Source organism: Artemia franciscana, chromosome 11 (assembly GCF_032884065.1).
Source record: "Artemia franciscana chromosome 11, ASM3288406v1, whole genome shotgun sequence".
Taxonomy (NCBI): Eukaryota; Metazoa; Arthropoda; class Branchiopoda; order Anostraca; family Artemiidae; genus Artemia; species Artemia franciscana.
Genome location: NC_088873.1, coordinates 27755951 through 27781130, shown reverse-complemented (window position 1 = coordinate 27781130; position 25180 = coordinate 27755951). Strand labels below are relative to the sequence as shown.

Genomic DNA, 25180 nt, shown 5'->3' with positions numbered 1-25180 from the left:
TTTATTTTTACTTGGTTTTCGGCTTTCAAAAAGTATCTCCGAAATTTGATTTTTCAGTGACCTCCCAGGACACTCAAATTTTGGCCTACCGTACTTTTCAGTGGCAGATGATCAAAGGCCACTTTCCCCCGATGGTCTGCATTTAGTTGTTTGTGTTCATGGTTTAGATGGCAACTCTTCAGACTTGCGTCTTGTACGTACTTATCTCGAACTTGCGCTGCCAGGATCTAATCTTGAGTTCTTGATGTCTGAAAGAAATCAGGTACAGCTTTTAGTTTAATAATAATGGCAGATTTTCTGCCTCTCTAAGTTTCTTTTCTCTCTCCCATTTTTTGCAGTCCCTTGTCCCCAGATATTCTCGTTTTTTTATTTCCTTGATATTATAATATAGAAAAAATAAGGCTATGTTATCTATTGTTACGTTTTTTCCCAATTTATTTGTATTTTAATACTGACGCCAAACAATTGTAGCTTTTCCCCTAATTAATTTGATATTGGCGCCAAACTGTTGTAGTTTTTTTTCTCAAATTAGTTGTATTTTAATACTGACCCCAAGACAGTTGTAGTTTTCCCCCCAAATTGTTTGTATTTTAATACTGACGCCAAACAGATGTAGTTTTTTTTTTTCAAATTATTTCCCTTTCGACTGTAAGTGGACTAGTTTAGAATACATGTGGTATTCCTCAGTGGGATGAAAGGTTGACATAATACTAATCGAAATCATTACTCACGTCCATGTGTCTTTCTCAAGCAAGGTAAAAGTTTTGTGAATGTGAAGAGGGGAGGGGTTTGAACAATAATTTCTGGATGGCTTTAAACCATGGAAGAAAGGGAATCTTGTTTATTTTTTGTTTGCTTTTGTTTTTTGTACGGGAGGTGGTTTGTGTTTTGACCAATTTATAATGTTCTTTTTTATGTCTCCTTTTGTTCTTAAAACACTATTTACAATTTATTCTTCTTTTCTTCGTTCCTTCTTTTACAATTTATTCAAATCCTTTTTTTTTCTAGTTTACCTTTACTTCTTTGTCGTTTTAGGGTGGTACCTTTGCCAGTTTTGAAATGATGACAGATAGGCTTGTTTCTGAGATCTTATACCATATAGAGGCTTATTCTCTTAATCCAAAAAGAATCAGTTTTATTGGTCATTCATTGGGAGCTGTGCTTATTCGTTCAGCCATTACTCGTAGCCAAATGAAACATTTGTGGCCAAGATTCCATACATATCTTTCACTCTCTGGACCTCATTTAGGAACTTTGTATAATAGCAGTGGTTTAGTTAATGCAGGTAAATTCTTGAATAATTATTCATTTTTCTATAATTACTTGATATTCTTTCAGCCACAATATTTTTTTTTTTTTTTTTTTTTTTTTTTTTTTTTTTTTTTTTTAAGGAAAATAGGAATGGGTTTTTTAAACTTCTCGCAGAAACATTCTTTCCTTGGTGGTTTAGTGGTTTAAAATCTATGAAATATTTAAAACTACAGCAAGCAGCTGAACAATATGGCTTAAGTTTAGTGTAGTGTTTATACCTTTTTCTTTTGATTGGTGAAAGGTAAGCACATATTTTGTTATCCTTTGGTTAGTTCTGGTGCCACTATCTATTTCGAAGTAAATGTATTTCTCCAATGTTACCAAGTTCCGACCATGAACTAAAATACTCGAGGAATATAAAAAATAATTCGTAGAACAACTGTGGGATTTATCCTTCTGTCTTAATCAAGAAATGTCCATGGATTAATTCAGCTTAGTGGTAATGGCAATATGGCTACCGAAATGTTAGGACAAGCTTAGTGCCTGTAGCTGCAGTCATGTTTAGTTTTTTTTTATCAACTTTGTTAGATCAAAATGAAGAAAATGGTGTGACCAGGAAACCAGAATGCACAAATTTTAGTTGAAACTTGTAGTTTCTTTTTTAAGAGTTGAAAGTAATTACATTGAAGGAAGATACATTTTTCAAAAAAAGCGCATTTCTAGTTGTCTTTAATTTTTATTTCAACATACAAGACATTAAAATTGTTGCTCAGGCAGCGTCAATATTTTTGCAGCTAACATAATAACTTTAGCGATTCTGAACTTAACTTAAAAATGTTTTCAACTTTTTTTCATGTCTTAAAAAGACATTGCTTATACTTATAAGAAAAGAAATTCGGTTATGATGTTTTTCTAACAATGATTTCTACTAAGTTTCTAACTTTTGTTTTTCTTTTGCAATGTTTTAGAATTGTTGTAATCCTTTGTCAAATATCGGATCATCATTTGCAATAATTGAAAGTTCTTTTGGGCGTTCCTATTTACATTACATAACTGGTTGCGTTCAAACCTGTAAGCTCAATAACGTAGCAAGTGGATTTTATCTAACAGAAAACAAGCTAATTTTAAAATTGTCAGGCATTTTTCTAATTTGAATTAAAACCTTAAAATTATTGCTCTGGCACCGTAAATAGTTTTGCAGTTAACATAATAACTTAAGCGATTCTGAACTGAACTTAAACAATTTTCTAATTAACCCAACTTCAAACTTTTGGTTATCTTTTTTAATGTTTTAGAATTGTTGTAATCCCTTGTCAAATATATAATCATCATTTGTAATAATTGCAATTTTTTTTTTTGGGGGGGGGGGGCTTCCTACTGACATTATATAATGGCGTTCAATCCTGTAAGCTTAATCACGTATCAAGTGGGTTTATCGAACAAAAAACGAAACTAATTTTAAACATTTCAGGCATTTTTCTAGCTTGAACAAAACATTAAAATTATTGATTGCTCAGGCACTGTAAATATTTTTACAGTTTGCATAATAACTTTAGGGATTCTGAACTAAATTTGAAATTTTTTTACAACTTTTTTTCATGTCTTAAAGAAACATTGATTATACTTATAAGAAAAGAAATTGGGCAATGATGTTTTTCCAGCAACGATTTCTACTGAGCTTCTAACTTTTGGCTATCTTTTTTAATGTTTTAGAATTGTTGTAATCCCTTGTCAAATATATAATCATCATTTGTAATAATTGCAATTTTTTTTTGGGGGGGGGGCTTCCTACTGACATTATATAATGGCGTTCAATCCTGTAAGCTTAATCACGTATCAAGTGGATTTTATCGAACAAAAAACAAAACTAATTTTAAACATTTCAGGCATTTTTCTAGCTTGAACAAAACATTAAAATTATTGATTGCTCAGGCACTGTAAATATTTTTACAGTTTGCACAATAGCTTTAGGGATTCTGAACTAAATTTGAAATTTTTTTACAACTTTTTTTCAGGTCTTAAAGAAACATTGATTATACTTATAAGAAAAGAAATTGGGTAATGATGTTTTTCCAGTAACGATTTCTACTGAGCTTCAAACTTTTGGTTTTCTTTTTTAATGTTTTAGAATTGTTGTAATCCCTTGTCAAATATATAATCATTATTTGTAATAATTGCATTTTTTTTTTCAAACATGGAAGCTTAATCACGTAGCGAGTGGATTTTATCTAACAAAAAAAAAAAAAAACGAATTTTCAAAATTTCAGGCATTTTTGAAAAACCTTTGAAGTACAAAACAGTTTGAAGTAAAACATTAAAATTATTTCTCAGGCACCGTAAATATTTTTGCAGTTTACATAATAACTTTAGCGATTCTGAGTTGAACTTAACATTTTTTTTTCAACTTTTTTTTTGCAAGGAAAGAAATTGGGTTATGATGTTATTCCAACAATGATTTTTACTAAGTTTCAAACTTTTGGTTTTCTTTTTTAAGGTTTTTGAATGGTTATAATCCCTTGTTGAAATATATACAAATATTTTTTGTAATTACCAGTTTGTTGCTCTTTACGCAATTTAATGTATTTTCATACTGAGGCTACTCAAAGATATTTGATTATTACCGAAGTCACTTTTCTAACAATGATTTCTACTAAGATTCAAACTTTTTATTTTGTTTTTTAAGTTTTTTGAATTGTTGTAATCTTAATTCAAGTAGATAATCGGTTGTTCTGATTTCCTAGCTTGACTAAGTCGACATTACCCTGAGTTTACCGAAAGTAAGAACCTCACTCTTCATTACATTAAGCTTCCGACCAATTTGTATTTGAGCATGGAATGGGTCAACCCCTCAAATAATAAAACTGATTTCAATCTATTTTTGGGGTTCAATCACACTTTCATCTTACAAGGGAAAGGTAGGGGAGTTACCCTAGCCTGGCGGACTCCTTTCCAAGCTCACACCATGGCTTTACAGATAACATAATCATTGTGAGTGATAACATAATCACTATCATTATAACGTCATATCACATAATTTCATGCTTCCTACCCCTGAGATATGAGTTTCTGAAACTCCTAATGAGTCAAGTTCGAATTGTCTTATTTCATCAGTCAAAATTTTGATCCCATAGTTTTTCTTTTTAACCTTGTAACATTCCAAATTGCAATTTCTATATAATTGAAATTATTAGGGTCCCTGGAAAAGTTATGGTACTAGAACCAGTGCAGGATGGGAACTAACACATCTTTTCTGGTCTACGCGAAGCGCTTACGCCGGCATAGAACCTGACAGCAAGAGGTCTCTATCCCTGGAAAACTCACTTGAATGGCGGCTTTGTGCTATCCTGGGCCCATCTTGGTGACAACATGGTTTTCTACACTTGACGATGCTCTTCTGTCAATAAGAGTCGAAATCCTGCTGAGACAATCGCAAGTCTATTGCCTCTGACTCATTATATATTCATGCCTATAAATATTGTTTTACTACGGGGAGGCAATCCAAAATAGATAATTTAGCTAGGAATAGGTTTTTCAGAATAAAAAGTCCACCAAAACAAAACCAAACTCAGAAGAATTATCCATTCAACAAAATTTGGTACCAATGCTGTGTTGTTTACTAGGCTATAATTTCCTCGAGGGATCTCCTTCCCTAAGGTCAGCCTGCAGTGCTTTTAGCAGTCAAAGTTTTGGTTAAGAAAATCCGAAAAAGTCCACCCTAAGGCCACGCAAGTTAGATTTCCCTGTCGGGGATAGTGACAGAGAAAGGAACTTATGATGGAGCAGAGACCCCAAACCATGTCATTGGAACAGCTCTTACCTTTTACACCCAGCCTATCCTCAGCAGGGTACTCGTCAGGCTACGATGGTTTTTCAGGTTGCACGAGGGTTGTAAATTGCCACCCGTAAATCGTCCTTACTTTCAAGAACAATTTGTATTAGCGGTTTTGTCGGATTGTCTTGGCTTTCATGCAGTTCTGAATCATCGCACACAAATAGTGTTGTGGCAAGACCTCATCGGTTTTGGCAAGGTCATCAAGACCTTAGCATCCGTGTCTTTAGTACTGTTTAGCGCATCGGCGAGAGATTATGAGCATCTTTCTCATCAAGTACCATACGCCACTCTTTGCTAAGTGGCCTCTGATTCATGATATAGATGGGGCAATTGCTGAAAAGGCGCTTAAGGTGCTCCTTACGATTACCCTACTTGCCAAGTGCTTTGGGGGGTTGTTTGAGAATCAAAGAGTAGGTTAAGTCTGGCTGATATATCACATACTTTGGGATTACTAATTTCTTTTCACCACAGGTATAGATGGCTCTTATCAGATCAGTTACGACGAGTAGACATATCGAATAATCGCCAAAACTTATTCCCCGCTTTTGTTGCCCCCCCCCCAAAAAAAAAGAAAAAGTTCAAAACAGGACTATACATTAAGACTGGCTTCATTTGTAAACACCTCTATTCACAGAAAATATGGAATCGAGACTAGAAAGAGTTTGAGGACTTGACATATACTGACGTTTAACTTTTAGACATATTTACCGACTTGACGTATATGTGAGCACTTGAGCTACCTTTTACAAGCAGCTTAAGGCCTAATGGTCGGCTGATGCCAATACGGCTCTTCATATTCGCTCCCGCTCACTTCTGCACTGTCGTCACTGGAAAGATCTGGTGTTTTCCAAACTTGGGAATCGCTAAGAAAAATACCCGGTAATCTCACAGAAACAAAGCTTTTTAGCGAAGAAAGCGAAAGTTCTCTAGCGACTATTCTTTCGAAACAGTATCTTTGCTCTCGTAAAAATCTTACAGTGCCTAGTTCCTATATGAAACTGTCTGATATTGGTTTCTCCAGTTTATCTATCAGGGATGCAACGATGCAGGGATGCAACTGTATTTTAGACCGTGCTCGTCGACTTTAAAAATCGAGATTTCGTTCGTCATTTCGGTATATGCAGTCGATGATATTATACTTACTAACCAAATAGCTGGAGCTTCCTCCAATAACAATTTTGATGCATTTTAGATTACCCGATTTTATATGGTTCTCAGCTTAAGCTGTTTCATTACCATGTCTTTAACTTAAGCGAAACTCAGCTGGAGGTTGTAATTGCATGTTTTTAGAACCACTTACAAAATTGTACTGAGGTCAACTCCATCGGTCATCTTTCTTCTTTTTTTGTTTTGAATGGCTCTACTCAGAGGATGTGAAGTTTCACAAGAAATAGGTGCATAATAGAGCTGCATAAGCTGTAAAATAGATTGTTTATTATGCTGCTGTTTTTTTTTTAACTTTATGTTGTTTGGGTAGAGCCGTTAGTAAGATGTTGCCAATCTCTTTCAGCTGCTCAAAATTTCTTTCAGCTGCACAATAAAAGAGCTGCACGAGCTCTACAGCTGCTCAATAACTCGTTTTTTGCAGCTGTTTATTGTAAAACTTAATGTCGGTTGGGTAGAGCCAGCCATTCAAAGCTGAGGAGGAAAGCTAACGTTGGACCTTGTCTGGTCTATGACAATGCTCGTCCATACACTGGTGGTACAACTCAACGACTTCTTGAACAATTTCAATGGGACATTTTTGATTATCCGCCGTATAGTTCTGAATAAGCACCCACCCACTTTTATCTTTTTCTGAACTAAAGACTGGGCTTGGAGGGAAGCACTTTCAAGCCAATGAGGACCTTCAAACCTACGTCAATGATCATTTGAATTCATTGGAGGCAACATTCTTTGAAGCCAGTATTGAAAAGCTTTTCCACCGATATAACAAATGTCTCAATTTTGGGAGATTATGGTGAAAAGTAACCGTAAATGTATTAACCTTTTGGTCATAAAACTATTGGTTTATGTGACCTTGTCTTTTATTTATAGCCTATTGGAGGTAAAAAAAAAATGACCCTTGTAATACGTGCTTCAGTGCTAGTGGAGCTAGTTGCCAAGTTGGATATGAATGTAACAATAATTTAAGTTATGGGGATGACATTGTTGTGTGAGCTACTCTTGTTTGATTGTTTCTTGTTTGCAATTAGATAAAAAAATAAGTTTTTTTTGACTGGAAGTAAGGAGCGACATTAAAACTTAAAACGAAAATAAATTATTCCGTATATGAAAGAGGCTGTCCTCTCCTTAACGCCCCGCTCTTTGAGCTAAAGTTTGACTTTTTCACAACTCTACTTTTGAAATCAATAAAAAACTTTAGCGTAAAGAGTGGGACGTTGAGGAGGGGACAGCCCTCCTCCCCGTAGCCCCCCGTCTTCCACCAGAAAAATTCCCTTGAAAACGTCTGTATACTTAACAATAACGAATACTATATGTAAACAACGGGCAAAGTTAATAACTTTTAGCCCTTCTCCCGGGAATTGTGGAGGATTAAGTCGTCCTCAGAGACATATTTATTAGATATTTCGCCTATGCTGATCAAAATGCCCGTCTCTAAATTTTCGTTCGGTGACTTTGGGAGAAAATGAGCGTGGGAGGGGACCTAGTTGCCCAATTTTCGGTCACTTAAAAGGGGTACTAGATCTTGTAATTTCCGTTCCCTTTCCTTATATTCTAGCACCACTGGGTCGATACGATCACCCCCCTGGAAAAAATAAATAAACACGCATCCGTGATCTTTCTTCTGGCAAAAACTACAAAATTCCACATTTTTGTAGATAGGAGCTTGAAACCTCTACTTTATGGCTCTCTGATACGCTGAATCTGATGGTGTGATTTTAATTAAGATTCTTTGACTTTTAGGAGGTATTTTCCCTTTTTTCGCTTATAAGACAAATTTCCTCAGGCTCGCAACTTTTGATGGGTTGGACTATACTTGATGAAACTTATATATTTAAAATCAGCATAAAAATCCGATTCTTCTGATGTATCTATTGGTATCAAAAATCCGTTTTTTAGTCTCGGTTACTATTGAGTCGGGTCACTCCTTACTTACAGTTCGTTGCGACGAACTGTTTGATCGCACCTGTTTTGACCTACGGCTTCTAGAAGTAGTATGTAAGGATCCTTTACGGTTTGGACATGATTGACCTCATCATGCTAGTGCTAATCATATGCTTTCGAATTTTTATTTGCCTACGATTCATGAGCTCCATTTTTCTTGTGCTTCCATTTGATTTGGTTTTAATCTGGAAATGTCTGCGATCGCTTTGAAGACAGTGAAGCTATATGTGTGTTGTTTTCTATCTTGTCTTTTTACACAGTTGCTTTTGATTAGATTAAATTTTGCTTTATTTTGTATATATTACGTGATCTCACTTCTTCTTAAGTTCAGTACTGTTTATTGTAAAATTAAGTCGGTAGATTTAGAGTACAGTAGCAATCAGCTAACAAAAATAGAATAAAAATCCGGTGAATGATATTTTTGGGGGTTCAAAAATAAGCCTGCTTGGGCAAGAAAACTGGATCAAAAAATAAAATAGAAAAGCCTTAAACGGTCCTCCTCTTTCTTGCGTACCAGACCCATTCCAACTCGATAATCAAAATCATTTAATCGACCCCCTTTAGCAAACTATACATCTATTCATTGGTAGATGGAGTCGGGATCTATCTCTCTCGCTGAAAAAAACAAATATATAGAAATGTAGAAACAATAAAAGAAATCAGAACTAAAAGAAAAAAAAAATGTTTCATAAATTTGCTCTGCAGTACATTTCTTAAAATCTGTATTAAATAGAAGCTGACTTCTAAGTTTTAACTGTGCTAACATGCATTACAATGAATTTTGATGTTCAAATCGATTTGGAAACCCATAGAACCTCTTCACGATTAACCAATAGCCTTGTTGGCTTATACTTACTTACTTAAGTCCCGTCCATCCTCGCGGGACGTTTTGGGGCCACTTCTTTTGACAGGGCGTGAACTAGGGCTCGGTACGTTGTTCTATCGTGTGCAGTTCGAGTCAACTCAACGATGCGCTTTCGGTCAAAGTTTTCAGTCCACCTCTTGCTAGGTCTTCCTCGTGGTCGAGATCCGTCTATGGTTCCTTCGAGGGAGATTTTTGGTAGACGGTCGGGGTCCATTCTCTTGACATGCCCGAGCCATCGCAGTTGTTGTCGTTTGATTTTATTTAGGATTGTGTCGGGGGACTTCAGCCGTCTTCGCACCTCCTCATTGGTCACATGTTCAGTGTAGGTGATTCTTGCGATGCGACGGAGACATCTCATCTCGAATGCCAGTAGGTTGCGCTCATTTTCGATCTTCAAGGTCCAGGTCTCACACCCATATATAGCAATTGGCACAATCAGGCTGTTGAAAAGTTGAACTTTCAGCTGGTTCGAAAGCTGGTTTCAGCAGGTTTCGGCATTTCCAGATATTTGTGAGCCTTTTAAAACTGGAGCTAGCAAGAGCTAGGCGGCGTTTGATGTCGGAGGTGTGACAATTGTCCGCTGTGAGGAGACTGCCCAGGTAGACGAATTGGTCGACCGTTTCAACTGGCTGGCCGTCAATCATTATGGAAGGAGTAGCTGCTTGTTTTTGGCGTGACGTGACCATAACTTTCGTTTTTTTGGCGTTAATTTGCATCCCAAAAGGTTTTGTGGCTTCGTTGAGATAGTCTGCTTGTCTTTGGAGATCAGCGGCCGTTGTAGAGAGCTGGTCGATGTCGTCAGCATAGGCTCCACCTATTTTGGCTCCATGTTCGTCTGGTATCAGTGACAGTATGGCATGAAGAAACAGGTTGAACAGGTGGGGCGACAGAATACATCCTTGCAAAACTCCCGAGGATGTTGAGAATTCATCAGAGAGTCCATCAGTGGTGAGTATCCGGCTTCTGGATTGGCTGTATATATTCTCAATAATCGTGACGATTTGGTCGGGGATACCGTAATGTCTTAAGATGTGCTACAGACCTTTCCTCCAGATTAAATCGAAGGCTTGCTGAAAGTCAATAAAGAGATGATATAGGTCTCTGTTGAACTCGAAAAAGCGTTCCATGAGCTGGCGAACGGTGAAGATTTGGTCAATGGTCGATCGTCCAGGTCGGAAGCCAGCTTGGTATTCACCCAGAACGGAGGCTGTAATTGCTTGGATTCTACGTAGGAGAGTTTTGGTCAGTATTCTAGCTTGATGACTGGTCAAGCTGATCGGGCGGTAGTTCTCACACTCTCTTCTTGAGCCTTTTTTGTGGATTGGGACCACTGCTGCCTTACACCATAGCTGTGGGACGTGGCCCGTTGACCATGCGGCTGACACAACTTTGTGGTACAATTCGACGACGTCCTCTGAGTCAATGTTAATTAGTTCAGCAGTGACACCGTCCGGTCCTGGGGCCTTCCCTCGTTTCAGGGATCTTATCGCTGCCTCAGTTTCTGATTTTAAGAGTGGTGGTGGAGGTTCTCGATCATTAATGGGGAAGGACTTTAGGATGCTGGGATCGGCAATGATCTGCGGATTTAATTTATCTTCAAAATATTCCTTCCATCGTTCGAGCTTCATTTTTGCGTCGTTGATGGGATTTTTTTTTGTTTGTCTAGGATTGCTGTGGAGGTGGGATCTTTCCTGCTAGACAGTTCACGAACTGTTTTGAAGAGTTTCTGACTGTTTCCGTTCCTAAACTGGGTTTCGCATTCCTTGCATTTCTCGGTAACATGGTTACGCATGGCCTTTCGGACTTCCCGTTCGATTCTCCTTCACGGATAGATAAATATACAAAAAAAATTTGTATCTGCAAAAGAAAAAAATTATAGCTTACTGAGTTCTAAACGACAATAAGAAAGTAATGAACTTAACAGGTCTCAGTAAGTGCTTCTGAATATATTCTAATAGTTGCAATAGACTTATTGACTGCGTGTTTACTCTGGGTGGACACCCAGATTTTGCTTTGTCACCGGTTGATTTTATTTGGTTTGTTACTCTTTGGTTGAAACCAATGTTATGCAAATAAAAATGTAGATTATGTCAAGAAAAAAAGTGTGATTTGCCACGAGCGGTTTATGATACAGTTTATTTTTAGTCATTGAGCAGGCTTCTATTTATACAACTGAGACCAAGAACAGTTTTCCGCTGTCACATAATTTTGCTACTTCAGGATTTATATTTGAATTTTTTGTTTAGTCATTATCTAATAACTTTCATAACTAATAAATTATTCTATATGTCGAAGTATCAGTTTAGAACACAAAATAAAGTTTATTACCTTTGTCTTTTTTAGAGTTATTTATGTTGTCTCTATCCCTTGCTTGTATATCTTGTCTCTTAATTTATGTGTTCTGTTCAAAAAGTGGCCTCACAATAGATTCTTAGATCGGACCCTGTAACCATTGCAGATAGCCTTCCGTGTATCAACTCAATGTAATAAGTACAAAATAGGTGAAAATTGAAAACGCATAATTATTTTGTTAATTTTTAAGGTATGTGGTTGATCCAGCGCTTGAAAAAATCTGGCTCTCTATATCAGCTATCGATGAAAGATTCGGAAGACATACGCCAGACATTCCTCTTTAAGTTGGCTAGAAATAGTCAGCTCCATCTTTTCAAGAATGTCGTTCTATGCGGCTCAGCTCAAGACCGCTATGTTCCACTTCATTCTGCAAGGATTGAACTCTGTAAAGCCGCTGTACGTGACGTTTCTATAGTTGGTAAGCGTTGCTTTATTGACTTTATTTCTATTTGATTCAGTTTTAGTTTTTCTTCTCTTTTTTTCGTATCTTAGCTCCTAGAATATAAATATCAAATCGAGACGCTATGAAGTTTCGTCATTTTCAAGTTCATTCTGTTAAATTGTAAATGCCGGGCATTCAATGGACCTTATATAAATGATGGGCTTAAAAATGACTAAACTACCTGCGCCAGTGGTCAAAATAGAGAAACCCTTCAAATATAGTATTTATCTCTGTTCGTTTTAAGTTCTAAAGTCAATCAGTACTTTCTTTACTTTTAAAAAATCTCTGTTTTCATTTGATACTTTTTTTATTTAATATAATTTCTGCTTTAATATCAGTATCAGGGTTGTTCTTAAAATAAGTTGGAGGGATAGAGGGGTTCTCCGCCAAATTAATCCTGTGATCTTTTGCTAAATTTCAACGTTTATGTTAAGACCCATTTGGATCGGCTCCGCTATGGTGGCGCTTTTATCATTTTCTAAAGGTTTCAATCGGCGTGGTTTATTGGTCAAAAGTAAAATATAGGATGGACCCAAGCCAACCAATGAAATTCATTCTTGTTTAGCATCTAGGCTTGACAAGTACGATACAAGGAGATTTTACTACGATATATTGAGCCGACGGCTTTTTAATAATATTTTGAAGTGAGACTGAAAAAGAAAGAAATGAGAGATGCGGAGTTGCTGGTGCCTGGTATTTTTTCAGGTTTAGCTGTAAATCGGAGAGGCTTGTTAATAACCAGTTTATTAAAAATAACCAGCTTGTTAAAATAACCAGTTTTTTTTCTTTCACGGATGATTCCGTAATATTGTTAAGTCGAGTTGGCTAGCCATATTTAGGGTGATTGAACAAAGTTACAAAAGAAAACAATTTTTATAATTTCACATTGCTTTTCCATTTACAAAAAAAAAAAATTAAGAGAGGAAAGTTGGGTTTAACTTAATTAAAGCTTCTTCCATTACTTTATTTAAATTGCACTCATTTTTAAAAATGAGTTAGATAAAGAGTTAGTTTTTTACAAAAGGAAGCATTTTTCAGTAATTTGAAAATTGTTTCGTTTTGTAACATGAAAGATGTGATTCATATTTGTACCATAGCAAAAGGAATTGAAATTTGAAATGCTTGTTTTAAAGTCAATAACCTCTATGTTGTTTTCCCCGTCGGTTAGGCTTGTACTGCAATGATGACTAATTTTTTGAGGTGGTGGCTTTCTTATTGCAAGAACAATATTTTTTACATGAAAGATTTCATTTATGTTTGTACCATGCCGCGAAAACCCGAATATTTCTTTTAAAAAATATATAAATTTAGAAGTGCAGACCTCAAACAATGTGGTAAAAGAGAGGTTGACCGCGTGTACTTCAGAGGCTTTTCTTTTTAATTTCAAATCATTTTCGAAAAGACAAAGACAACCTTGGCATTCAAGAATATTACATTAAAGTTATTGATATACTTTCTCTTTTGTTTTACATTACATTACGAACTAACTGTTGATGAGAAATAAGGGGGAAAACGATACCCTATAAAAATAGTCTTTCAATTATGGCTGTAATCAGTGTAGCCATTAGCTCCATTGTAATGGTAGTGATTATTATACTTGGAAAAAGCGCAAATGGCAAATCTATAAGTATATTTATTTTTTCGTAAGCTAACTCTCAAAAGTTTACCTCCAATTCGATATAATTTCGAAATGAATGAATATGAAGTGAAATTTATATTTTTCATGCTACATTTTCATTGGCCCACTTTATGTGGATTGGAAAAAAATATATTTAGATTAATAAACATAGATAAATATATTATATTGGGGTTTGCCAAAAAAAAAAAAACTTTAAACAACATAATATCAAAAGAAATAACTCCTTTCGTTCTATACACAAAATGCATCGAATTGGATATCCAAGGTGAGATAAAATAGAGCAAGTAACAAAAATTACTTACTTTTTGAATCGTCCCGAGCTCCGCTTTAGCTTCTTTTCTCCGTTTTTATTTCCCATAGGGGATCACAGAATCCAATAAATTACAGAAAGTGTATTCAAATCAGCCTAGCCGAGAACTGTTTTGCCTTGTCAGACTATAAAACATATTCCAGACAGGTAGACCAAACGGTAACCGCCTACTCTAGAGGCATTATAAACACCCTTCCGAATAGATTCGCCTATATTCTTTGAATGAGAAATAACGAAGCATAGTCCATCTAGCGGTAACAATTTTTGCTCTTTCGCGCAAGTTTCCATTATTTTCTACCGAAACTTGTAAGCAATATAAAAAATCTGACATGGTGACTAAATAGATCTGAAGCTAATGAGCAATACGATACAAATACCTTGTTTATTCGGTCGAAACATTAAGTTCAGCTTAATTGCGAAAAATTCTATGTTTTTAAAGAATATTTTTCTGTCTAAAAAAATTTGAATCGTATTTTAAAAATATAATGCGGTGAATTCATAAAGCTAAGTTTCAGCTATCGAATATTACCTAAATTGAAATCTTTCATTGAAACTTGAAGACGGTGTGCCGTTTATTTAAAACGGACAAAAACTTCATAAACCTTAATTGTATAACAATGTTGCGAAAAAATATCACATCTAAAAAAATGAAACGCTGAAAAAACTCAACAGGTATTATGATTTGAAATGACAAAAATGTTCATGACATAATCTTTAGGCTCTTTAAATGGGAAGGGCTCTACGGACAAATCTTGTTTCGAGTTCATCTGTGTTGCCGTCGAGATAAAAAAAAAAAAAAAATTCTGTCATCCCTGGTGAAGTTTTTTTTTTTTTTAAACGACATGATAAAAAATCCTCCAGAAGCGCTTGTGATTATGATGCTTTTGAGAACAATCGAGGCTCTTTTCTTTTTGCACCTAACTTTCTTGGAGATTTCGCTTATGAGTAAAGCTTTTGACGTGTGTCTCTTTATAGATTAATATAATCGGAACTCATGTCTGCAAAGATCATTAAAGTCACTGACGGTATCATCCTAACACTGAATAAATTCAATATTTTTCTGCGCATTCTAGAACTAAGTTCTAGTCTCAAAAGCCAACATTTGCCACCATCATTCCATTAATTTCTAACTGCGATTGTTCAAAACTCGTATATTGTACGGATCGCGTTTTGATCATGGATTGCTGACATCTCTGAAGTCCGTGTTCAGAAACACAATAATTGGATTCTAGGGGTGTCTATAGAAAGAAGCTCTTTTGCACAGTCGCACTCCTTAGCGTTTTCCCATTCCTTTTGGTCTGATATGGAAGGCTAAAGCGCTCTAGGTTGAACTGAAAATTAATTTACTTTGCTGATAGATTATTTTGTCACTTTTTATTCAATTTAAATTTTTTCACGATAACATTTTCTCGTAGGTTTGGCGTATCAGGATATGGTGCGAAGCATAATTCAGCCAATCATTGATCGTCCAGAAGTAAACCTTGTGAGGTATGATATTCATCATAGTTTGCCAAATGGTACAAATACCATAATTGGAAGAGCTGCTCATATTGCCGTTCTCGATTCAGAACTTTTTTTGGAAAAGTTTTTCCTTGTTGCCGGTGCAAAATATTTTCAGTGATTTTTTTTGTGTCTATGCTAGCAATTTGATGATCGTGTTTGCTCTGAGTATATTTCTTTGAGATTTGTTTTCCAGTTAGATCTGACTTTCCAAAGATCTTATTTCTTATTGCTCTATGGTTTTGCAAGATGTTTTTACAGAGAAGTACATCTCTTTTTCTCATGTCTAGTTTAGTTAGTGTAAGATAATTTGAAAGACGCTTGCTATAAAAAGCTGATGAAACACAAAAAGTAGTGAAGGACGAAAATCAACAAGGTATATTTATTAGACACTAAAGAAAGATTGAGAAAGAAAAAGCAAAAAATTTGACAAGAACCTCCGGAAATCTGTAAATGCTAAAGAACATACAAAGAAAAATAAATAGTATATCAAACTTATATGTTAATCGAAAATAGAAGAACACAATACAGAATTAAATAAAAAATTAAAGTCAAAATAAGACGTAGAATGAGCCACTCTGTTACAACAATTCCTCACTTTTTTCCCTTTTATCTATATTTCTACCTCCTCACTTCCAAACAAAATATATACGTTGATATAAAACAAATGTGTGTATTATTTGATGCATGTGTATATGTAGTGGTTAAAATTGTCTCATAATAAAAATGGAGGAGTTTTGTCAGTTTTTTTTCCTGGATACGAGGCCACATCCTTGGTTTTGTCTCTAGTTGAGGTATCACTTACTTCAAAGCTGTGAAAAAAAAACAACAAAAAAACAAACAAAAGAACACCATTCAGTACCGAATACTCAAACTCTGGTTTCAAAGATTGATATGCTGCATGCTATTTCTTTTGTGGCTAGAAAATTTATTACTTAATGTTTAAAGTCCTTCAAAGTGTCTGCATATAAAGACAATATTCTAAATAAGAGGTATTATTTAGAGCCCTCACGACGTTACCTACTTACTTTTTCTTAACATCTGAATCTTAGATGCCTGATGAGGCAGAAAAATGACCGACCTGGATTTTAATCTGAAATTTAACCTGGTTGGATCTTTGATCTCAAGTTTTTATTTAATTTTTTTTCTATAAGGTTTTTAAGAAATAGCCAGCAGTAGCTTTATATTTATCAAATTATTCTACCTCTTGCATTTGGACTACAGCATGTACTCCCAAAATAGTAAGAGGTGGAATGAAGAAGCGGGATCTAATGCCACTGCCAGCTTTTTTTCCATTTATAGGCCCTATTTTCTTTCTATTTGATTAGGCCCAGTGCTTCTGAAAAGAAACTGCTAACAATCATTTATTGTAGCTTGCAGGACCCGTATCTCACTTCGTTTTATTTACTACTGTTTTGAACAATCGTGACTCGGACAGTTTTCTTAGCCGTCCTGTGATTTTTTTTTTCTTTTTTCAACATTATGTGACTAATTATTACTTATGTGTTTGTTAAATAAAACCAAAGTTATTCTCAGAAAATCTGGATATATTTGAATAGGTTGGTCTTAAGCATGGCGTTGCTTAACAAGGGCTAAAGGTTATCAAGACCTTTTCTCTAGGAAAAATTCAGTCCCTATAAGCTAGCATTTACGAATCCTTGAAATAAGGGAAACAAGCTTTTAATGGAATTCAAAAACATTTTGTAGTTCATCCTACTAGTTGCGACAATATCCTTAAGATCTGATTATATCAGAAATTTACACTGCAGAAATGAGTATCTCAGGAAATAATGAAACATCTGTGGTCGTCGCGATGATTTTTGAATCATTAGGAATATACTTTTTTGGAAATTATCTTGTACATTCAAAGTTGGGAATGATGAATTGTATCTTGAATAATTAAACAAAGTGGTGAATTATAAGTGCTTCAAAATATTTCAGAAAAGTTAAAGTTAATAAACCAGATATTGGTTTAGAAGTTTTCTCTATAAGTATTGATACTGAGAGATCAATTGTGCTCTGGATTCTTTTAAGGGGGGGTGTCCTTCCAAATGGGAGCTTTCCCCTGTTTGGACAGAACTTGAATAGTACTTAAGAAAGAAAATAAATTTTTGCAGATATGTCACGTTGATCTTGAAATATTTGTTAAACACCCGCATGATTAAACATCTTTTTGGTTTAAGTTAAAATGTCAAAACTACAGCATAAATTAAAATACTGATGATTGCACAAAAGCAAGGGTTCCTGTGGTGATGCCTAGAATTTATCAGAGTCAGCAGTGTAGTGTTGATTTTAAAGAGCGATCTTTCACTAGGAAATTGAAAGTTTCAGCTGCCTTTTTAAGGAGCAAATTAGGATAAAGGCCCTTGTAGCCTGAGTCAGGTTTGTGAGTCTACTCATAGTAATAGGAGGGCAGCCTCTCCCAACCCTCTTTGAGCTCTTACTACCTCTTCAGCCCATATGGCAGAATATCAAAATAATAATCCTAAATTAAGAATTATGGAATGAATTAAAAAAAAATATTAAGATAAAGGTAGATTATATTGCACCTTGTTTAAACTGAAATCATAAATAATTTCTATAACCACACTGGCTGTAAATGACCAAATTAAGGAAAAACGAAGATAATCCCATCCACTGAAAAAATTCTTATAAAAAGGAAAACAAAACTCAATTTCACATATAATGGTCTAAACAAAGTACATAGCTTTTTGAACTGTGGAAAGGATAAAATAATCTCCTTTTTGGGTAGTTGTGTCTATAAAATGCCATCTTTTGGTTGCTTCTACATTGGGAGGACCCACCAACAAATAGGAGAGAGGTTATTGGAACACAAATCATCAATAGACAAAGCAATCAAGTTGCGCCAAAGACCCGAGCTGAAGACGCCTCGCTTTTTTACCGGCGAAATAAAGGCGTCGATTTATTTTTTTATCTTTTCGCTACTGGCCGAATTCTCCTTTTGTTTGTTTTCTACAATGAGTTATCTCTCTTTGTTTCTTTGTTGAACTATTAAAATTCTTTTGCGCAAAAATGCTACTAATTGGAAGTTTTGAATGAATTTTAAAAAGTACAAAGCAGTATTTTAGTTCTTAGAAAACCAAAAATACTTCCAAACATTTAAAAAACATCCTAATAAAAAAAACCTGAATTATTCCTAGCATTAACCAATGATAAATCTATGTCAATTAAAAACGAGCAGAAGTCCTTTTAGAAAAAAAAGCTTTCTCAAAAAGAACTTTTTCAAAGAAAAAATAAAGAGCCACAGGTATGGTAGTATACAGGCACAGGTGTGGAGGTAGCTCTCCTGCGACGATCGGCATTGCAAAACATTTTACCTTAATTTAGCTTTATAATTGTGCGCACATGTATGTTCTCCAGAGTGAAAATAGTATTGCCTTTTGGAGTTTTTTGCTTTATTTCTTATTACCAGAACCACCCCAACTGAAGCCGTCGCTATACAGAAAATGACTTAATTAGTCTACGTTTCCACTCCACCGTTTTAGTACCATCTATTTTGGCCGAGACCAAAACACTTGAAATTCTGAAACTAAAGCGATTTGACGAGACCCCCTGAGCGACATCCAAGAAATCCCACCTGTTCTAAGACCAATAAAGTCCCACTACACCATTTCGAAATTCATTCTGGCAAATTGCCGATCTCTCTGTAATAAGATGAAGGATTTCTAAGTTTAACTTCGTGGTGAAAATGCAGCAATTGCTGCTGTAACGGGAATCTGGAACCTTGACGATGGCTCTAGACAAATTGCGGAATATAACACATGTCTCAGTATGCGTAGCAGTAGAAGTGAAAACCGGCTCAATGGCGGTGTTGGAATCTATGTGCGGAAAGATATTTCATCCAAACTTCTCTCTGAATATACTAAACCCAACCACGAGGTTATCTGGGCCATGTGCCAATTCCCTTGTCTATCTCGTCGCTTGTTGTGTCTGATATTCGCATCGGTTTACTATCCAGAGAACGCTCAAAACAGGCGAGATCTTGTTTTTTTTTCTTCCCAAACTACAGCTGATTTAATCAGAAGCAGATACAGTTGCCCTGGTTTTACTGTCACTGGAGATTTCAACCAGACAAAGAGAAACTGACTAGTGACCAGCCTCTCTTTAAAGCAGATTGTCAACGTCCCAACCCACTCACCCGGAAGCATCATGGATTTAGTCCTAACAAACATTGAAGGCTTCTATCACCCCCTATTTCCCTTGGGCCGATTGCGTTGTCTGATCACCACGTTCTAATACTCAAGGCCAAAACTTCTGTGAAGAAACCTAAGCTTTCACGAGTAACAAGACCCCTAACCAACTCGGCTATATTTGAATACGGTCAATGGCTTGTTACATATAATTTCCCGGAAGTGTCTTTATACGGTATTCTTGTGCAGAGAGTGAGGGCCTTCAACGAGGAACTTTACTCTATGCATCTTGAAATATTCGCAACAAAGGCTGTAACCTTGAGCGAATACGACAAACCATGGATTACCCCTGCAATAAAAGCAAAATTTATGAACGAAGTTATCTTCACACATGTAGTAAAGCAAACCAAAGAGCAACTGTACGGAACCCGTACATTTGGCACAGCGGTGCCAAATGGCGCCGCTCCGTCAAGAAATTAAGTGGAAAGTCGTCAAAACCTACAATTACGATAAAAGACGATAGCGGACGATTACTAGGGTCTCATGCTGTAAACGCCTTCTTAACCTCTATATGCACTACATTTCCTCTTATAACTGCCCAGGAAAAAGAGTATCTGCTTAAAGACTGCCCCGATGAAGGTTTATTTGAACTCAGTGGGATAGATGTGTACAAGGAGCTGAGAAAAATAAAAAAGGAGTCTCACCTTTTTCTGGCGAAATCCCTGCAAAACTTGTCCACGAATTTGCTATGTTCCTCGCCCTACTCCTTTCCACTATGATTAATCAGTGCTTTGCGTCCGGAGTGTTTCTCTTGCTTTGGAAGAAAGCACACATACGTGTCATTCCGAAGACAAAACCACCTAAGGGCTGTGATGACTTGAGACCCATCTCCCTAACCCCGTGCTTTACGAAAGTGACGGAGTCTTTCATATTTCGCTGCCTGTTGGCTCAAGTGCGTGAATCCATAGGCAAATATCAGTACGCAGGACTCTCTAAATGCGGAACTTTCGTCTACCTAGTGTGAATGTTCGACCGTATTCGAAAGTCACTAGAGACCCCGGGTTGTTTTGTTGATCTAGCTGTGATCGCTTTTCGCAAAGCCTTTGACCTTCTATCTCATCTCAGTGCATGCCTTAACTTGAAGCGAATGGGAGCCAAGCGTGAAACTCTAACAATTGTACTGGATTTTCTGTCCGGAAGGCAGCAGAAGGTATTTGCTCTCCATGAAGAAGACACTGACTCCGATTGGAGTGATATAACCTGCGGGTCCCCACAAGGCACCAAACTCGCTGGCATAGCATTTCTCGCTATGATTAACTGCATCCTGAGCGAGCATGAAGAAAGCACAAGTCCAAGATACGTGGCTAACATAACCGGAACGGATCCACTCTTTTTTTTAGGGGGGGAGGGGGGGAGGGTAATTCGGAAAAATTAGAAAAAATGAGGTATTTGTAACTTACGAACGGGTGATCAGATCTTAATGAAATTTGATATTTAGAAGGATCTTGTGCTTCAGAGCTCTTATTCTAAATCCCGACCGGATCAGGTGACATTGGGAGAAGTTGGACGGGGATACCGGAAATCTTGGAAAGCGTGAAAATTGAAGTATCTGTACGAATGGGTGATCGGATCTTAATGAAACTTGATATATAGAAAGATTTTATATTTCAGATGATCCATTTTCAAATCGGATCCGGGGACATAGGGGGTTGGAGGGTGGAAACAGAAATCTTGGAACCGGAAGACTTGGAAAACGCTTAGAGTGGAGAGATTAGGATGAAACTTGAGGCGAAGAATAAGCACAAGTTCTAGATATGTGATTGACATAATTGAAACGGATCCGCTCTCTTTGGTAGAGTTGAGGGGGGTGGGGGTGTTTATTCGGAAAAATTAGAAAAATTGAGGTATTTTAACTTAAGAACGGGTGACCGGATCTTAATGAAATTTGATATTTAGAAGGAACTCATGTCTCAGAACTCTTACTTTATATCCCGACCAGATCTGGTGGCATTGGGGGGAGTTGGAGGGGGGAACCGGAAATCTTGGAAAACGCTTTGAGTGGAGAGATCAGGATGAAACTTGGTGGGTAGAATAAGCAAATGTCGTAGATACTTGATTGGCGTAAACGGACTAGATCCACTCTCTTTGGGGGAGTTAGGAGGGGGGTCCAGTGCTTTGATGAGTTTGGTGCTTCTGGATGTGCTAGGACGATGAAAATTGGTAGGTGTGTCAGGGACCTGCAAAAATTGACTTGATAAAGTCGTTTTCCCCAATTCAACTATCTGGGGGGCTGAAGGGAGAGGAAAAATTAGAAAAAATGAGGTATTTTTAACTTATGAGAGGGTGATTGGATCTTAATGAATTTTGATATTTAGAAGGACCCCGTGTCTCAGAGCTCTTATTTTAAATCCCGACCGGCATTAAGCCTCTGATATTTCTTTTAAATCAATCTATTGATTCTTAGAATTTTGCTAGAGCTCATGCCATATGAGCTCTTGGCTCTTCCGGCCTCGTCACAAGTGCCATATGAGCTCTTAGCTCTTGTTTTAAATTAACTTGAAAAAGAAAAAAAATGTCTTCAGATCTTATGAGATAAAACATCACACATTGCATGTTCTTTTCCAAAATTCAGTCAATTTGTTTTAAAAATAGGCCTGAATATTGAGAAACCTCAGTTTCAAAACGCTTGTTTGAGGGTTATATACATAAAACTTGATCCGAAACTACAATACCATCTAATTTTACGGAACAGTAGACTTGATTTCTATTACATGTCACTGCGGGATAAATATCATCAAAATAGATGTTTCCTATCAGATTGAGCCTCATTAACAGGACCAATACGTAAAATGAGTTTTCTATATTTTGCAAAAGTCAAGCTCATTTTTGATACTGAGCAACTTTGGAAAAAAATTGAAATTAGTAAGATTTTTTTTTTAAGAAACAGAGCCTGTCCATTTTTCAGTATAAAATAAAGCGTACCTACTTAAGGGAAAGTTGGAAAAATAATACTCAGATTTCCAAATACACAAATTAATCATTCACGTTGTAGACAAAGAACTTTAAAAAGAAAAGTCAGAAAAGCAAGGTAATTTTTAAAATCGTTTAAAATAATCAGCTAGACCACCTATGTATTTCATTTCTTTCCCCTCTACATCAACAAGAATCATGTTCTATATTGTCTACAAGGACTTGAAAAGTATTAATTAGACCTCGGCTTTCTTTCGCCAAAATCGAGTAGGGCATTATCAGTGTTTTTTAAGTTTTCGAGAAAATCGCAAAACACGGATTTCTTCGATTTTTCGAATGTGAGAAATAGATGAAACCCTATAATTTTGTCAACAGGATTTCTAATGGCTGCTTTCTTCCCGCCTTCGTTTTATGTCACACGTATGTACTAGGTTTTGTCATTCTTATACATCCTTACTGCGGTTTTACAGAGGAAAACTGATGAAATTCGTCTTCCCCTTATTGATCCTATCTTGAAAAGTATGACAGGGATAAACTTCTGAACGCGCCATGGTGCTCACTGTGTCAAGATTCGGGAGCTTCATCTTTAGCTTAAAATCGATTGTTTGGTGTAGATACTAGGAGGCACAGGACAACTGAACTGTGAGCAAATAATGCCAACAGTTCTGCTACTTTTGCTACTACCACCCTTACAGTTTCACTTACCTGCTTACGCATTATTGCGTATATCAAATGACAAACTGCGTAAGGCAGCATTACACCAGCAGCAATATGATTGCCAATGACTGTCATTCGAAGTAATACTATTTCCGACTTAAATATTTGGACGAAAGGATCTTCATATTCACTATTAAAACTAAACAAAATTTGAAACCTAGACTGAATATTTTCTCAAGGACAACTAACATTCACATTTTATGTGATGCAGATGATTTAAGTGTTGATGAATATCATGCTATAAGCACGGTTTTTAGGTAGGCAATGCAAAGACCAAATAAGGAATGGAATGTTTCCAAAATATTTCTGCAATCTGTTCCACTTTCTTGTATTTTTGTCAATATAGTTGTCAGTTTTTTAACCTCAGTAATACAAGTGTCTTGCGTACAAATCTTGCATTTTTTAAACTTTAACATTATAACACTTGATTGAAACATAACTTGAAATTAAATAACAGTTTGCCAAGAAGGAGGCGAGGTGAGGGCACATGTTTTCAGAACACATCTAACAAACGCAACACATAAACAAAATACAGGAAAATCTCAGAATATAGCCAAAAATCATAACATTTTACAATGACACAGGCCCGAAGTCCCATTCTCCCCTACATTTGCGTGAAGGTCTCGTACGGCTGCTCTCTAAAAAAGGAAATATTTTTATGCAAAAGGCATCAAAACATTATAAAGCCAAATTGACTAAGTCATTGCATAAAGCTGCTTTATCGCCATGGTCAAATGCAAAAGTAAGAACCCAAAAGAGCTTTACATTCACCCCCCCCCCCCCGAAAATAACCATCAGAACATGGAAATCAAAACAGCTTTCTTCCCGTAATGCTATAGAATTTTGATTACAATAAATACAATAAGAGAATCACTGCAGTATACGAGATCCTCTTTTTTTAAATTTTCTCCAGTGCTTATTCTATGGAGTTAATAAATTTAGCCTCTGACAGCTCCTATTGCTCGAGCAGGGAATGATTCAGTGTAGATTTCTTATCCGTCGAAATGAATGAAATATTTTGTTGAATTATCTTCTCTTTAAGAACTAAGAATGGCCATCTATATCTTACAAAATATTGATGATCATGGCAGCTTGGTGGCACAAACCATTTTGTTATGAAGGTAGTGAGTGTCATCAATTAAAAACCTAGAAAACAAAATCCACGTCACAAAAGCAAAGCTCACCATAATGCCCAAGTTTAATTTCAGATTTTCTTGAGGGTAGATCTAAGTGTCTGAAGACCAGTGCACAGAAACATAAATATCTGAAAGTAATGTTGAGTACCGGAAGCAACAGCTCTAAGACCGCTGTTATTTCTGGTATAGATAAATGAATTATTAGCTGTTTAAGAAAAATACCACGGGAGCTATTACTCAACGCTGAACGGTCTAAAATAATTTTCCATAGTTTTACTGATGATATACATTTTACTGCTGCTAATAATTACCGCAAGCAACAGCTCTAAGACCGCTGTTATTTCTGGTATAGATAAATGAATTATTAATTGTTTAAGAAAAATACCACGGGAGCTATTACTCAACGCTGAACGGTCTAAAATAATTTTCCATAGTTTTACTGATGATATACATTTTACTGCTGCTACAAAGACAGATGCTGATCCGTAATTATTTTGAACTGAAAGCATATTAAATAGAATGACTGATATATGCAAATCGACTGTCAGTTAATCATAGTAAAAGTACGTTTATCCTGTCTGAACATCTAACTACTATACATGGATAGTGAGAATTGAGAAACTCGAGTTGTGAATCTAAAGAGCCTCTTTTTTGCTAATCGCCACATCAAACCAAGTGCTTGTAGGTCTATCCCTTTATTGATCGTCCCTTCCAATGAACATGCAGCTCATATATTTTAGAATATTTGTCCTTTTAGGAGAATATCCATGTAGACTAGTAGAGTAGCACCAAAACAACTGAGCTATGTAAAGTCCCTAATTCCTGATATTTTCTTTATAATTTCATGTTTTTCAATATACTTTTCACTGTATTAACTCCAACTCCGCCCCTCACCCACACGCACATA

General features: G+C 36.1%; 2 protein-coding genes across 7 annotated transcripts in view; one reads left to right on the top strand and one right to left on the bottom strand.

The window, feature by feature from the left end:
* The window catches only part of LOC136033038 (protein FAM135A-like), a 67339-nt gene extending 51191 nt beyond the window's left edge, over positions 1-16148 (top strand). For all 3 annotated transcript variants that reach the window (XM_065713601.1, XM_065713599.1, XM_065713602.1), the window contains 4 exons: positions 58-262; positions 1036-1285; positions 11599-11826; positions 15215-16148. In XM_065713601.1, coding sequence (XP_065569673.1) covers positions 58-262; positions 1036-1285; positions 11599-11826; positions 15215-15420 — 889 coding nt within the window. In that variant the 3' untranslated portion in view covers positions 15421-16148. The remainder of the gene's footprint in view (positions 1-57; positions 263-1035; positions 1286-11598; positions 11827-15214) is intronic.
* LOC136033042 (post-GPI attachment to proteins factor 3-like) overlaps positions 15668-25180 on the bottom strand; it is an 84627-nt gene continuing 75114 nt past the window's right edge. For 3 of the 4 annotated variants that reach the window (XM_065713611.1, XM_065713613.1, XM_065713612.1), the window contains exon 8: positions 15668-24283. In XM_065713611.1, coding sequence (XP_065569683.1) covers positions 24220-24283 — 64 coding nt within the window. In that variant the 3' untranslated portion in view covers positions 15668-24219. The remainder of the gene's footprint in view (positions 24284-25180) is intronic. The other variant, XM_065713615.1, reaches the window with a different exon arrangement.